Genomic DNA, 17,880 nt, shown 5'->3' with positions numbered 1-17,880 from the left:
GCCGTAGACCGGTATGGGTCTGTGGCCCGGGGGATTGGGGACCCCTGTTATAAACACCAAGCATCTATTCTTAAGGTTTCAAGTTGCCTATACATATAAAATCTCTTTGGGCTAACCAGAGGTGCTATCAAAATGCTTTACTATGTTTAATTACCAATGGCAGTGAATGACAAAAATCAAAGTTTAGGCATTCATGGATCTAAGAAAATAGGCTAAAGTTTGATTTTCATGAAAGAATTAAAACCATTGCTTTTTTCCACAAAATCACCAATACCAGCACTACATTTTAATTTTCATACAAATGGTTTCCTGAGTTTATTCATAATAATATGTGCTTTAGTACAATAGATGGTAAAGTCTATCTGGGAAAATCTGGTTTTTCCCTTCGAGAAAAACAATACAATATCCTCTCCTTTCCAGAACAACAATAAAACCCCCAAACTGTGCTATGATTAAATACTACCAAGAACCATCAACTAGAAAGAAAAGCAATGCAAAATAGTGTTCACAAATCCATTAGAAACCAAAGTATTCTAAAGTCTCAAAGAAAGGATTTGTTTATACTGGTTAAGTATTTGTAGAAATCCCATCAAAAAAATGTCCCGTTCATATCTGCTCTTGTTGCTCTAGAGTTCTAACCAAAATAGACATGGTTAGGTATCCCTACCTGGGTTCCTCCTACAGAATGAGGGTGTAATTTGAAGTTTTCCCTTATAATAAGTTTGCCCCCTACTACTGTTAAGCTACCATGTTTGAATTTTCCAGAAGAAAGCTCTCACAATTATTGGAAAAATCCACTAGCACATCTGCATCTTTTATACACTGTCAATCCTCACTGAGTGATAAGGAATCATGCTGTTCATTGCTTATTTCTGATCACGTTCCTTTCAGGAAGGGACTGTATGACATGATCTTTCTGAGCATACTCTTTGAAAAATTAAGATCATCTACTTTCAAAAACTACTGATTATTGAAAGACTGAAAGTTATTTTGTGGTCATTTTTCATTTTCCAACTTTACTTACCCTAATTCTACTACTACAAAAGCATACATGGAAAGAGCATCTCTGTCCTGAAAAGCTGAACACCAAAATCTTACCTCTGAGTTTGTCATATCAATTCTGATAAGAAGATATAACATCACAAACAAGATAATGACAAGAGGAAAATAAGCCAGAATATAAGAACACAAACTGTCACACACAAGTACTTCTAGTAATAAAGCAAAATGAGGAAAGAAAAAGCCAAAGTGGGACATAAAAATCTACAAGATATGATCCCAGTATGTTTCTAAGTAATGTTTTACATGTAACACTAGATGTTCTTTAATGTCTTTCCATTATTGCAAAAAGACACCTCAAAATAAGGATACATACTTTTATATATCACACACAAGAAACAGACCTTTGTGAATGGAATATACATCACTTACATTATAAAGAGAATTATGTATAGTTTCTTTTATTAAATACTGAAGTTACAAGTCTCCTAGACTAAATTGTATACTTCAGCACTCAATAATCACCTCTCTCTGAACTAAGCAAAATAAAATACACAGCAAACAGAATACCAAGCATGCACAAGTAGATCACTTATATTCACTAAAGAAAAGTATAATATCCTCCAGTTTACATTCATGAGTTCCTTCTGTCAGTAGCAGTAGCAGTAGCAGTAGCAGCAGCAGTAGTAGCAGTAATGGTATTTAAAGTAGTAGTAATGGTATTTTCTTCAACAACACAAAAAGATTCTTTCAAATTCCATCATTTAGAGAAAACAATACATACTACGCAGTGGTTCTGAATCATAAAATTTAATAATAGGACAAATTTGGCCAGAGCTTTTTATTATAAATATGATTTTAAAATGTGTTCAAATTTTATGCATATCATTAACATTACTTCCTATTTAAAAAGACTTTATCTTCTTGAAGTAAACTATTATGTAGCATTATCTAAAGTTTACTGAAGTGCATTATAACTATATGATGTGTGCTAAGCTCACAAGTCCACTATAGTAAAGTTTCAACTATATGACCATAGGATTAAAGATATATTAATATGCTACACTGTAATTCAAAGCACATGGAAGTCCAAAAAACAACAGTGTAGTTCATTATAAAGGGACAGATGATAATTAAATCCAATTGGTTAACTTGAAAGTCAGCTTACATAACACCAAGGTAGTGCCAACACCATGTACTTTATTTTCAAAGGCTTAACTATGACCTATTTAGTAGATTACAACACCAATATAAAGCCTTTGGCTAAAATTTTCTTCACTTGTACTACAATTCCATTAGATGTAAAATTTACAGAAGCCTTATGAAAACCTTTATTTCTAGATGAGGCCCTTTATGGATAATACACAGGTCTGTCGGCACACATTATCTGTGATTTAATTCTCCTGTAAAATTTAGCATCAACCATATTAGGAGTTAACATATTAGCATAAATGATTTTTTAATCTGGCACCAAACTACTATGTTTACATTTTAGTAACTACAGAGAGTCAAATGAACGGAGTCCTTTGGTTACACATAATAAGCTTCTACAATACATTTTTTGTTTGTTTTTCTTAAAAAAAAAAAAAAAGAAGCCTATCCTTTCAGGATCTAATGTTAAAAAATACTGACATTGCTTGGCATTATACTATTATACTTCCATCTTAATTGTTGGTAATGATTCCCCAAACCATTATTTTACACAACCAGAAAAACTATTAAAGTAACTTTATTTGAAAGGAACTTTAGAAGTTAGTGTGCAGAGAAGTTGGTAGGACCTTGTAGATACCAATTTTATACTTAAATAAACACTTGGACACTACTGAAAAACAATGCGGTATGAATATTGTGGACCTGTATGTGTTTTTAATCTCACTCCCCCTTAAAAAAAGGAAGCTTAAACAGAATATTCAAGTAATGTAGTAGAAAACAATGCCTTTGATATAGGATTAGACAAAAAGCCACACATTTAAATTTTTATTCATCCAGTTAGGCTGAGGAACACTAAAAATCTTACAGACCAGTTGATGTTCGCTTTTTCATGCTCCGTCGTTGAGCTAAGCTTGAAGCAGCAACAGGCTCTAGGACTGGTTGAAAGGTCTTGTGAGTCAGGGCAGAATATGTGGCGACCACTGCTCCCTAAAATAATGAAAAATATCACAAAATGAATAACAATCTCTGGAAGTAAGAAAACTTCCACATTATATCATGAGAAATTTAACTAGACTACAACTTTTTCCCCCCAGGAAAATAATTGAGAATCCTTAATCTGTGCATTGATGCTCCCTTGATTAATTAACACTTGATTACTTGTATATTTTTTGCTTCAATAACTATGCTTCTTACAAATTTTTAAAACACTAAAATGTATTATTTTTATCAGTCTTTCAAAACTCTTTGAATTTGCTTTTAAATATCTTTTTAATCTTATTTTTAATAAGAATTGTATACATTTAAGGCATATAACATGTTATTTTGATATCTATAGTAAAATGATTACTACAGTCAAGCTAATCAACATATTTTCTCTTCACACAGTTATCACTTTTTGTGTGATGAGAGCACCTGAAATCTTAGAAAATTTCCAGTACTCAAAATAGTATTATTAACTATAGTCATCAGGCTTCACATTAGATCTCTAGACTTATTCATCCTACATAACTGTAACTTTGTATACCTTAACAAATATCTCCCCATTTCCACCACCTCCGTGCCCCTGGTAACCACTATTCTACTCTCTGTTTCTACATATATGACTTTTTTAGATTCCACATATAAGAGAGATCATGTACTATTTTTCTTTCTGTGTCTACATTATTTCACTTAACAATAATGTCTTATGGGTTCATCTATGTTGTGGCAAATGGCAAGATCTCCTTTTAAAAAGCTGAATAATATTCTATTATATATAATATATTCCATACACACACACACACACACACACACACACATCACAATTTCTTTACCCTCAGAGATTATCTGCATTCCCATGTTCATTCCAGCAATATCACAATGGCCAAGATATGGAAACATCTTAGTGTCCATCAACAGATAAATGGATAAAACACTAAACTTTAAAATCTAGGTTCAATGTCTATAAATATGGAAACCAATGGTTATTAATTTAGGAACCACTAGCCATCTTTTGGTTCCATACAAAACTTGAATTTAGTCTGCTCCTAGCCCCAGTATCTCTTAAGAGCAAGTCAAATACAATCAAGAAAATTTTATTTATCATCAGTAGGGCAGTAGCTAAAGAAGTTTGTTACTTAAAAAAGCAAACCAAAACAAAAAATCTATAAATATACCTTTAAAAAATAAAGATACTTTAAAGTAATTATATGTGTCATCAGTGGATGGCATGCAATGGCATTATTAGTATCAAGCATTTAGAAAGTGCTTAAAAGTATGTTTGTTTTACCTTAACAACATGTGATGTATCATTTCTACTTGGCTGATCATTTGGCAACTGATCTCTGTGGGTTATCCATGAGTGTTTTAATACTTGTTCTGTAGTGTACCGCTGCTGTGGGTCCATATGCAGCATATGGGAAAGCAAATCCTAAATTAAAATGAAAAAAATATATATATACATACATGAAACTACATATCATTAAAGGTTTTAGTAAAATACATCATTTCACATTTTCTCAAAGTATGAGAGGATTAATAGCTTTGCAATCTGTTTTAGTTGACCTATCATTAGGGTAAACAAAACCCATATACTGCATAGTTAACTGTCAAAAGAGAATCTTAAAACAGATTTTTCAAAATACAGCATATCCTTATTTACCATTCTAAAATCAGGGGATACCAATGCTGTGTAACTTGAATGTGGTTAGTGAGGGAGGAGAAAAATGTAAAGTAGCAGGAACTATGGTGGAATATGCTAAATGGTCAGGAGGAGAAAGGAACTATAGATCTTTGCTGGTAATCTGGGCCCCGAAGTATAAGTGTATCTGTATACAGATACAACATCATAGAATGGGGGTCCCATGTTGTTAATATGCTCAGTAACTGGTGGTTTACTGTATAAAATACTAAAGAAAGCAAAACATAAATCCAAGGTTAGCAGCTGATTTCTAGCAATGTAGTGGTCAGAATATCATATATTTTTCATCAGAGTAAATGTAAATATGCTTATTTTCTCTATGTTGTAATAAAAACTTATAAATGTAATATAACCTCATAGTAAAACACAATTTTAAATTTATTAAATGATGTAACAATTTAAAATAAACTCTCTACCAAGCATCTTTTATAGAAAGGAGAATTAAACTCTCCTTAACAAGCATCTTCTAATATAGAAACAAAAGCATTTGTGAACTTTTTATCACTAGCAGAGGTAGTGAGAAACCAAAGACTACACTGTAATGTCAGAATTTGAAGAATAATGTAATTGGTTGAAACTATGTAGAGGAGTAGAACAACCAATCAAAAAAATCTATTGGAAAAAGAACATATGTGCAGAAATAAATGAAAAAATAACATTAAAAAGAACATAACAGTGAATTACATCAATAAAACAGACATAAATGATAATCATAAAAATGATTAAAGTTCCCAGAACTTCTGTGCCTCTGGCCAAGATGTAAAACCAGGAACTGGATTCACTCACCTGGTTGAAACCCAGCCCCTCCAAAAAAACATACCCATAAAATATAGGAAGCAACAGTTTTCAAGAGATCAGATATTAGGCAATGAAGGAAAGTAACCCCTAAAAGATGGGAAACAAATCAAGTAAGCCCTATGATTGCTCTAGCTTAGAACCTTGAAAGAGTTTTCAGGATGCTGGGTAGGTAAGGAAAACTCAGGCAGAGCCTGGCAGATTCCCTGTGGTGATGAAGCAGAACTGAGAGTCAGGGAAGACCAGGGCAGAAAAAGCAAGAAAGATTAATGAAGAGGTAAGAGGAGCAGAGAGAGAACCCTGTAGGGGGTCTCTTTCAAGTGTCTCCATTACAAACCCATATGTGGTGAAAAAAATAACAAAGGTCATGGGAAGAACTGTATGAAAGGATTAGAGGGAAATGGGAGTTCATGCAGGGTGAAGAATATTGCCTGTTCCCACCAGTCAGACTGGAAAAATCTCATATTCATTGAGTATTTGGTAGAGAACTTGAAAGAAACCTGCCTGAGTAGTGAGTATCCCTAGATTAAACACTACTCTGGTCCTGCCTAAAAATATCTTAAAAGGAAGGCACAAAAGTATCAATTTTTGTTTTCCCTAATTTAACTCAGAAAGTAGCTCAAGAATGGGAATACAAAAGCATCCAGCACTCACCAAGGTAAAATTCACTATGTCAAGCTTCTTATCCAAAATTACAAGGCATACAAAAGAGAAGGAAAATACAATGCAAAATGAAAAGAAAAAAATCAATCAATCAAAATTGACCCACAACTGAAACATGTGTTCAAAAGTTAAGTAGAGAGACATAAAAAGAAACAAATAAAACAGAGATGAAAACTAAAATGTGAGACAAAAAAATAAATAAAAAGAACCAAATAGGATTAATGGCAAATTTAAGATGGCAGGTAAAAAGACTGGTGAAGACACGGCAATAAACACTATAAAAAAGAAAAAAAAAAGTGCAAAACAAGCAAGCAAAAGAGCAGAGCATCAATGAGCTATGGGACAACTTCAACTGACAAAGCACACAACTACAATTAGAGTCCCAGAAAGTAAGAGGGAAGAAAACAATATTTGAAGAAATAATGTCTCTAAAATTTCCAGATTTTATGGAAACTATGAACCCACATATCAAAGGTCAGTGAACCCCAAGTAAAAGAAATAAAGAAAATTACACCAAGGGACATCAAACCAAATTGCTCAAAACCCAAGACAGAGAAAATTTTAAAAGTAACTGAGAAAAGAAAAAGACATGTTACATATGATGAAGCAAAGATAAAAATAAAAGCCCCATAGGCACATACATTAAGCTGCCCTGGGACAACCCCACCCACCAGTGGTGAGGTACCAGCCCTAGGTCCCCCCAGACCCTGCAGACAGTCACCTAGGCCCCTGGTCCCCCCTACTAGCAAGGCAGCACCAGCCTTGGGACCACTGGGGCTGAACAGCCACTCATGCCAGGACCCAGCCCTGCCCAACAGTGGGCTGGCAGCCACCACAACACAGGGCCTGGCAACCAACTGGGCTGGGAGCCAGCCCTGTCTGCCAGCACACCCAGAGTAGTGGCCCCACCACAACAGAAGAACCCACGCAGCACACACATGGGGCACCCCTAGGACATATAGCTCTGGTGACCAGAGTGGAGTATGCTGATTGGCCCCATAGGATATCTCCTACATAATGCCACTTCTCCAAGATCAGGAAACATGACTGACCTACTTAATAAATAGAAATAAACACAGAGAACTGGGCAAAATGAGGAGACAGAGGAATATGTTCCAAACAAAGGAACAAGACAGAATCTCAGAAGAACTAAACAAACTGGAAGAGAGCAACCTACCCAATAAAGACTTCAAGGTAATGATCATAAAACTGCTCAATGAACTTGGGAGAATAATGGATGAACACAGTGAGAAGTCTAACAAAGAGTTACAAAGTATAAAGAACCATAAAACAGAGCTGAAGAATACAATAGTTGAAATTAAAAAAAAAAAAAAAAATAACACTAAGAAGGAATCAAGAGTACATGACATAATACAGAGAAACAGATCAGTGAACTGAAAGACAGAATAATGTAAATCACCCAAGCTGAACAGAAAAAGGGAACAAAAGAATTTAAGAAATGAGGATAGCTTTTAAAAGATTTCTGGAAAAAATACCAAGAGTACAAATATTCACATTATAAGGGTCCCAAAGGAGAAGAGAGAAAGGGATGCAATTTATCTGAAGAAATATTAACTGGAAACTTCCCCTACCTGGGAAAGGAAATGGACATCCAGGTCCAGGAAGCAACTGAGTCCAAAACAAGCTGAACGAAAAGAGATCCACACCAAGGCACACTATAACTAAAACGGCAAAAATTATAGATAGGGAATCTTAAAAATGGCAAGAGAAAAGCAACTAGTTACATACAAAGGGATTCCCATAAGACTTTCAGTTGACTTTTCAGCAGAACCTGCAAGCCAGAAGGGAGTGCCAAAGTGATGTATTCAAAGTGATGAAAGGACAAAACATACAACCAAGACTACTCTACCCAGCAAGGCTATCTTCAGATTTGAAGGAGAGAGAATGTTTTACAGAGAAGCAAGCACTAAAAAAGTTAGGTATCACTAAACCAATGGCTCTCCAAGAAATGCTAAAGGGACTTCTATAAGTAGCAAAGACAAGACCCAAACTAGAAATATAAAAATTACAAAAGGCAAAATCTCACTGGTAAAGGCAAAGGCACAGTAAAAGTCAACCACTTATAAAACTACTAGGAAGGTTAAAAGACAAGAGTGGTAAAATCACCTATATATACAAATAAAGTAGTTAAGAAATACACATAAAAACATGGAAAATATGATGTTAAAAACATTAAACATAAGAGGGGTATAAAAATGCAGGGTTTTTAGATGAGTTCAAACTTAAGAGATCATCAACTGAAAATAATCATATATATTGTGAAATACGAACATCATGGTAACCACAAAGCAAAAACCTGTAACAGACACACACACACACACACACACACACACACACACACACACACACGAGAGAGAGAGAGAGAGAGAGAGAAAGAAATCCAAACATAACACTAGTGATAATCATCAAATCACAAGGGAAGAGAGCAAAAGATGAAGAAAGATAAAAAAGACAAAAACAACCAGAAAAAAATTAACAAAATGGCAATAAGTATTGATACATACCTATTGATAATTATTTAAAATGTAAATAAATTAAATGTTCCAATCAAAATACATAGAAAGTGGCTGAATGACTAAAAAAAACAAGACCATCTATATGCTACCTATAAGAGACTCACTTCAGATGTAAACACACACAAAAACTGAATGTGACATGATAAAAAAGGTATTCCATCCAAATGGAAATGAAAAGAAAGCTGGGGTAGCAATACTTATATTAGATGAATAGACTTTGAAACAAAGACTGTAACAAGAGACAAAGAAGGACATTACATAATGATGAAGCGGTCAATCCAGCAAGATGTATATCAATTGTAAATATATATGAAACCAAAGTTGGAATACCTAAATACATAATGCAAATACTGATATTAAAAGACAAATTGACAGTAACACAATAATAGTAGTCAATGTCAATATCACACTTACATCAATGGAGAGATCATCCAGAAAGAAAATCAATAAGGAAAAACTGGTCTTAAATGACACATTAGACTAGATGAAAATAATACAAATATACAGAACTTTTTTATCCAAAAACAAAAAAACACACATTTTTTTCAAGGGCACATGGAACATGCTCCAAAGACAGTTCACATGCTGGGTTGCAAAGCAAGCCTCAATAAATTTAAGAAGACTGAAATCATATAAAGCATATTTTCCAACAATGGTATGAGACTAGAAATCAAGTACAAGAACAACAACAAAAAACTTCAAAAAAAAAACACCCCACACATGTGGAGTCTAAACAACATGCACTAAACAACCAATGGATCACTGCAGAAATCAAAGAGGAAATCAAAAAATAATTAGAGACAAATGAAAGCAAAAACACAATGATCTACAATCTATGGGCCACAGCAAAAGCAGTTATTAGAGGGAAGTGGACAGTGATCCACACCTATATCAGGAAGCAAGAAAAATGCCAAACAATCTAACCTTACACTTAAAGGAACTAGAAAAAGAAGAAAGAAACAAAACTCAAAGTTAGTAGAAGGAAATAAATAATAAAGATCAGAGCAGAAACAAATGAAATAGAGATTAAAAACCTCTAGCCAGACTCATCAAGAAAAAAAGGGAAAGAGCCCAAATCAATAAAATCAGAAGGGAAAGAGGATAAATAACTAATAGCACAGAAATAAAAAGGATCATAAGAGATTATTACAAACAGCTATACTCCAAAAAATGGACAATCTAGAAAAAAATGGATAAATTCCTAGAAACATACATTCTTCCAAGACTGAACCAGGAAGAACTAGAAAATGTGGACAGACCAATTACCAGTAATAAAACTGAATCAGTAATAAAAACAATTCCCAACAAACAAAAGTCCAGGACAAATGGCTCCACTGATGAATTCTAAAAACATTTAAATAAGAGTTAACACACATCCTTCTCAAAGAATTCCTAGAAAATTAAACAAAAAAGAATACTTTTGAACTCATTTTATAAGGCAAGCATAACCCTGATACCAAAACCAAAGATACCACCAAAGAAAGGAAAATTACAAGCTAATATCACTGATGAACATAGATAAAAACCCTCAATAAAATATTAGCAAACTAAATTGAACAACCTATTAAGTGGAACACAAAATGATAAAGTAGGATTTATCCCAGAGATGTAAAGGATGCTTCAGTATCTGCAAATCAATCAATGTGATACACCACATTAACAAATTGAAGAAGAAAAATCATATGATTATCTCAATAGATGCTGTAAATGCATTTGAAAAAAATTAAACATCATTTTTTTTTTTTTTTTGGTATGCGGGCCTTTCACTGTTGTGGCCTCACCCATTGTGGAGAACAGACTCCGGACGCGCAGGCTCAGCGGCCATGGCTCACGGGCCTAGCCGCTCCGCGGCATGTGGGATCCTCCCTGACCGGGGCACGAACCCGTGTCCCCTGCATCGGCAGGCAGACTCTCAAACACTGCACCACCAGGGAAGCCCCTAAACATCATTTATGATAAAAACTCTAAACAAAGTTGGTATAGAGGTAATATACCTCAACATAATAAAGGCCATATATGACAAACCCACAGCTAACATCATAGTCAATGATGAAATCTAAAAGTGTTTCCTCTAAAATCAGGAACAAGATAAAAACGTCCACTCTCACCACTTGTATTTAACATAGTACTAGAAGTCCTCACCAAAGGAATCAGACAAGGAAAAGAAATAAAATCAATAAAGAACACAGTCCTTAAGTGACACATTACACCAGATGGACTTTACTGATATCTATAGAGTGTTCCATCCAAAAGGATCAGAATACACATTCTTTTCAAGTGCACACTGAACAGTCTCCAGGATAGATCACATGCTAGGCAACAAAGCAAGCCTTGGTAAATTTAAGAAAATTGAAATCATATCTAGCATCTTTTCTAACCATGATGCTATGAGATTAGAAATCAACTACAAGAAAGAAACTGCAAAAAGAACCACAAGCACATGTAGGCTAAACAATATGCTCCTAATCAACCAATGGATCACTGAAGAAATCAAAGAAGAAATCAAAAAAAATACCTAGAGACAAGTGAAAATGAAAGCATGAAGATCCAAAAGATATGGGATGCAGCAAAAACAGTTCTAAGATGGAAGTTTATAGCAATACAAGCTTACCTCAGGAAACAAGACAAATCTCAAATAAGGAAGCTAACCTTACACCTAAAGGCACTGGAGAGAGAAGAACAAACAAAACCCAAAGGTAGTAGAAGGAAACACAAAGATCTGAGCAGAAATAAATTAAATAGACACTAAGAAAACAATAGAAAAGATTAATGAAACTAAAATCTGGTTCTTTGAAAAGATAAACAAAATTGATAAACCTTTAGCTGGACTCATCAAGAAAACAAGGGAAAGGGCCCAAATTAAGAAAATTAGAAATGAAAAAGGAGAAGTTTCAACGAACACCACAGAAATACAAAGGATCATGAGAGATTACTACAAGCAACTATATGCCAATAAAATGGACAACCTAGAAGAAATGGACAAACTCTTAGAAAGGTACAATCTCCCAAGACTTAATCAGGAAGAAATAGAAAATACGAATAGACCAATTACATGTAGTGAAATTGAATCTGTGATTTAAAGCTCTAAACAAAATACCTATGACATTATTCAAAGAACTAGAACAAATAATCCTAAAATTTATATGGAACCATAAAAGACCCAGAATTGCCAAAGCAATCCTGAGGAAAAAGAACAAAGCAGGAGGCATAACCAACCCTCCCAGATTTCAGACACTACTATGAAGCTACAGTAATCAAAACAGCGTGGTACTGGCACAAAAGGAGACAGATCAATGGAACAGAGCAGAGAGCCCAGAAATAAACCCACACACCTATGTGCAATTAATCGTTGACAAGAGAGGCAAGAATATACAATGGGGAAAAGACAGTCTCTACAGCAAGTGATGCTGGGAAAGCTGGACAGTCACATGTAAATCAATGAAGCTAGAACACACTCTCTCACAACATACACAAAAATAAACTCAAAATGGCTTAAAGACTTAAATATAACACAAGATACTATAAAACTCCTAGAAGAGAGTGTAACAGGGAAGAGCCAATCCTGACTCCATGTTGGATCTGTTTCTTTACTTTAACCTTTGCTTCCTGTTACTTTTGTTCACTGACAGGATACTGTCTATACATAATGGCCTGCCTTGCGGAACCCTGCCCCTCTGCGTGAATGTTAAACCAAAGTGCCTTTGTTCAGGGAAACATCCTGATCCTGTCTACCTGTGAATGGCTGCAAAAAAGAAGAAATTAACACATCTCCTCCCCAAGGCTGGCCATTCCAGGAGATATTTGCAAGACACAGCCTTTTTATTTTACTTCCTCACCTCCTCCCTCTTTCTCTTCTATAAAACAAGTGGGCATCCAGACCCCGATAAGATGGTTTTTTGGAGACATTAACCTGCCATCTTCTCGGTCTGCCAGCTTCCCAAAAAAAGTCATATTCCGTGCCTCAACACCTCATCTCCCAATTTATTGACCAGTCATGCGGCAAGCAGAGTGAGCATGGATTCGGTAACAAGAACACAGGCAAAACATTCTCTGACATACATTCTACTAATGTTTTCTTAGGTCAGTCTCACACAGCAACAGAAAAAAAAGCAAAAATAAATAGGACCTAGTCAAACATATAAGCTTTGGCACAGTAAAGGAAACCATAAACAAAACGAAAAGACAACCTACGGACTAGAAGAAAATATTTGCAAATCATGTAACCAACAAGGGTTTAATTTCCAAAATATACAAATAGCTCCTACAATTCAATAACAAAAAAACACAAATAACTCAAATGAAAAATGGGCAGAACACCTAAATAGACGTTTCTCCAAAGAAGACATACAGATGGCCAAAAGGCACATGAAAAGATGCTCATTATCACTAATTATTAGAGAAATGCAAATCAACATTACAATGAGGTATCATCTCAAACCAGGCAAAATGGCCATCATTAAAATGTCTACAAATAATAAATGCTAGAGAGGGTGTGGAGAAAAGGGAACCCTCTTACGCTGTTGGTGGGAATGTAAATTGGTGCAGCCATAATGGAAAACAGTACAGAGGTTCTCAAAAAACTAAAAATAAAGGTGCCATATGATCCAGCAATCCTACTCGTGGGCATATACCCAGGCAATACTATAATTCGAAAAGATACATTCACCTCTATGTTGATAGCAGCACTATGTACAATAGCCAAGACATGGAAGCAACCATTGCTAAGTGTCCATTAACAGATGAATGGATAAAGAAGTTCTGGTACATAAGTAGAATGGAATATTACTCAGCCATAAAAAATAATGAAATAATGCCATTTGCAGCAACGTGGATGGACCTGGATATTATCATGTTAAGTGAAGTAAGTCATAAAGAGAAAGACAAATACCATATGATATCACTTTTATGTGGAATCTAAAATACAACACAAATGAACATATCTATGAAAAAAAACCTAACAAATACAGAGAAGAGACTTGTGGTTGCCAAGGTGGGGAGGGTGGGGGAAAGAAGGATTGGGAATTCTGGATTAGCAGATACAAACTATTATATGTAGGAGGGATAAACAACACGGTCCTACTGTATAGCACAGGGAACCATATTCAATATCCTGTGATAAACCATAATGGGGGACTTCCGGGAAGATGGCAGAAGAGTAAGACATGGAGATCAACTTCCTTCCCACAGATACACCAGAAATACATCTACACGTGGAACAACTCCTACAGAACACCTACTGAACACTGGCAGAAGACCTCAGACCTCCCAAAAGGCAAGAAACTACCCATGTACCTGGGTAGGGAAAAAGAAAAAAGAATAAACAGAGACAAAAGAATGGGGATGGGACCCGCACCAGTGGGAGGGAGCTGTGAAGGAGGAAAGGTTTCCACACACTAGGAGCCCCTTCGTGGGCAGAGATTGTGGGAGGCGGAGGGGGGGAGCTTCGGGGATGTGGAGGAGAGCGTAGCCACAGGGGTGTGAAGGGCAAAGCGGGGAGATTCCCACACAGAGGATCAGGGCCGACTGGCACTCACCAGCCCGAGAGGCTTGTCTGCTCCCCCGCCGGGATGGACGGGGCTGGGAGCTGAGGCTTGGGCTTCGGTTGGAATGCAGGGAGAGGACTGGGGTTGGTGGCGTGAACACAGCCTGCAGGGGGTTAGTGCACCACGGCTGGATGGGAGGGAGTCTGGGGAAAAGTCTGGACCTGCCGAAGAGGCAAGGAACTTTTTCTTCCCTCTTTGATTCCTCAAGCGTGAGGAGAGGGGATTAAGAATGCTGCTTAAAGGAGCTCCAGAGACGGGTGTGAGCCGCGGCTAATAGCACGGACACTAGAGACAGGCATGAGACACTAAGGCTGCTGCTGCTGCCACCAAGAAGCCTGTGTGCGAGCACAGGTCACTATCCACACCCCCCTTCCAGGGAGCCTGTGCAGCCCGCCACTGCCAGGGTCCTGTGATACAGGCACAACTCCCCAGGGAGAATGCACGGTGCGCATCAGGCTGGTGCAACGTCACGGTGGCCTCTGCCGCCGCAGGCTCGCCCCGCATTCCGTGTCCCTCCCTACCCCTGGCCTGAGTGAGCCAGAACCCCAGAATCAGCTGATCCTTTAACCTCATCCTATCTGAGTGAAGAATAGACGCCCTCCAGCGACCTACACGCAGAGGCGGGGCCAAATCCAAAGCTGAGCCCCTGGGAGCTGTGAGAACAAAGAAGAGAAAGGGAAATCTCTCCCAGCAGCCTCAGAAGCAGTGGATTAAAGCTCCACAATCAACTTGATGTACCCGGTATCTGTGGAAAACATGAATAGACAATGAATCATCCCAAATTAAGGAGGTGGACTTTGACAGCAAGATTTATGATTTTTTCCCCCTTTTCACTTTTTGTGTGTATGTGTATACTTCTGTGTGTGATTTTGTCTGTATAGTTTTGCTTCCACCATTTGTCCGAGGCTTCTATCCATTCGTATTTTTTTAAAAAAAAATTTCTTAATAATTAGTTTTTATTTTAATAACTTTATTTTATTTTATCATTGTTCTTTGTTTCCTTCCATCCCTCCTTTAGACAACGAATGATCCCAAATTGAGGAGGTGGACTTTGAGAGCATGATTTATGATTTTTTCCCCTTTCGCTCTTTTTGTGAGTGTTTATGTGTATGGTTCTGTGTGAGATTTTGTCTGTATAGCTTTGCTTCCATTTGACCCAGGGTTCTATGCATCTGTTTTTTTGTTTTCTTTTTCTCTTAATAAATATTTTCTTTATTTTAATAACTTTATTATATTTTATCTTACTTTACTTTATTTTACTTTATCTTCTTTCTTTCTTTTCTCCTTCCTTCGCTGCTTCCTTCCACCCTCCCTCCCTCCCTCCATTCTTTCTTTTTTCTTTCTTTCTTTCTTTTCTTCTTTCTTTCTTTCTTCCTTTCTTTCTTCTTCTACTAATTCTTTCTTTCTACTTTTTCTCCCTTTTCTTCTGAGCCATGTGGATGAAAGGCTCTTGGTGCTGCAGCCATGAGTTAATGCTGTGCCTCTGAGGTGGGAGAGCCAACTTCAGGACACTGGTCCACAAGACGTCCCAGCTCCACATAATATCAAACAGTGAAAATCTCCCAGAGATCTCCACCTCAACACCAGCACCCAGCTTCACTCAACGACCAGCAAGCAACAGTGCCAGACATGCTATGCCAAACTACTAGCAAGAGAGGAACACAACCCCACCCATTAGCAGAGAGGCTGACCAAAATCATAATAAGTCCACAGACACCCCAAAACACACAACCAGACGTGGACCTGCCCACCAGAAAGATAAGATCCAGCCTCAACCACCAGAACACAGGCACTAGTCCCCTCCACCAGGGGGACTACACAACCCACTGAACCAACATTGGCCACTGGGGACAGACATCAAAAACAACGGGAACTACGAACCTGCAGTCTGCAAAAAGGAGACACCCAAACACAGTAAGATAAGCAAAATGAGAAGACAGAAAAAACACACAGCAGATGAAGGAGCAAGATAAAAACCCACCAGACCCAACAAATGAAGAGAAAATAGGGAGTCTACCTGAAAAAGAATTCAGAAAAATGATAGTAAGGATGATCCAAGATCTTGGAAATAGAATAGACAAAATGCAGGAAACATTAAACAAGGATCTAGAAGAAATAAAGATGAAACAAACAACGATGAACAACAAAATAAATGAAGTGAAAAATACTCTAGATGGATTCAATAGCAGAATAACTGAGGCAGAAGAACGGATAAGTAATCTGGAAGATAGAATAGTGGAAATAACTACTGCAGAGCAGAATAAAGAAAAAAGAATGAAAAGAACTGAGGACAGTCTCAGAGACTTCTGAGAAAACATTAAATGCACCAACATTCGAATTGTAGGGGTTCCAGAAGAAGAAGAGAAAATGAAAGCGACTGAGAAAATATTTGAAGAGGTTATAGTTGAAAACCTCCCAAATATGGGAAAGGAAATAGTTAATCAAGTAAAGGAAGCACAGAGAGTCCCATACAGGATAAATCCAAGGAGAAATACGCCAAGACACATACTAATCAAACTGGCAAAAATTAAATACAAAGAAAACATATTAAAAGCAGCAAGGGAAAAACAACAAATAACACACAAGGGAATCCCCATAAGGTTAACAGTTGAACTTTCAGCAGAAACTCTTCAAGCCAGAAGAGACTGGCAAGACATATTTAATGTGATGAAGGAGAAAAATCTGCAAAAAAGATTACTCTACCCAGCAAGGATCTCATTCAGATTTGATGGAGAAATTAAAACCTTTAAAGACAAGCAAAAGCTGAGAGAGTTCAGCACCACCAAACCAGCTCAACAACAACTCCTAAAGGAACTTCTCTAGGCAAGAAACACAAGAGAAGGAAAAGACCTACAATAACGAACCCAAAACAATTAAGAAAATGGGAATAGGAACATACATATCAATAATCACCTTAAATGTAAATGGACTAAACGCTCCAACCAAAAGACACAGATTGGTGGAGTGGAGACAAAAACAAGATCCATATATTTGCTATCTACAAGAGACCCACTTCAGACCTAGAGACACATACAGACTGAAAGTAAGGGGATGGAAAAAGATATTTCATGCAAATAGAAACCAAAAGAGAGCTGGAGTAGCAATTCTCATATCAAACAAAATAGACTTTAAAATAAAGACTTTTAGAAGAGACAAAGAAGGACACTACATAATGATCAAGGGATCAATCCAAGAAGAAGATATAACAGTTGTAAATATTTATGCACCCAACATAGGAGCACCTCAATATATAAGGCAAATACTAACAGCCATAAAAGGGGAAATCGACAGTAACACATTCATACTAGGGGACTTTAACACCCCAATTTTACCAATGAACAGATCATCCAAAATGAAAATAAATAAGGAAACACAAGCTTTAAATGACACATTAAACAAGATGGACTTAATTGATATTTATAGGACATTCCATTCAAAAACTACAGAATACACATTTTTCTCAAGTGCTCATGGAACATTCTCCAGGATAGATCATATCTTGGATCACAAA

The 17,880-nt window shown here is 36.6% G+C and overlaps 1 protein-coding gene across 1 annotated transcript in view; it reads right to left on the bottom strand.

Annotated features, from left to right (window-relative positions):
* Window positions 1-1,527: 1,527 nt before the first annotated feature.
* RPS6KA6 (ribosomal protein S6 kinase A6) overlaps window positions 1,528-17,880 on the bottom strand; it is a 167,663-nt gene continuing 151,310 nt past the window's right edge. Inside the window, exons 21-22 of the mRNA XM_060002470.1 lie at window positions 4,421-4,561; window positions 1,528-3,138 (exon numbers count right to left, since the gene is read on the bottom strand). Coding sequence (XP_059858453.1) covers window positions 3,013-3,138; window positions 4,421-4,561 — 267 coding nt within the window. The 3' untranslated portion in view covers window positions 1,528-3,012. The remainder of the gene's footprint in view (window positions 3,139-4,420; window positions 4,562-17,880) is intronic.

The sequence above is a fragment of the Delphinus delphis genome, chromosome X, assembly GCF_949987515.2.
Source record: "Delphinus delphis chromosome X, mDelDel1.2, whole genome shotgun sequence".
NCBI classification, from domain to species: domain Eukaryota; kingdom Metazoa; phylum Chordata; class Mammalia; order Artiodactyla; family Delphinidae; genus Delphinus; species Delphinus delphis.
Note: the sequence above shows the minus strand (reverse complement) of the source record. Positions and strands in the feature narration are given on the sequence as shown.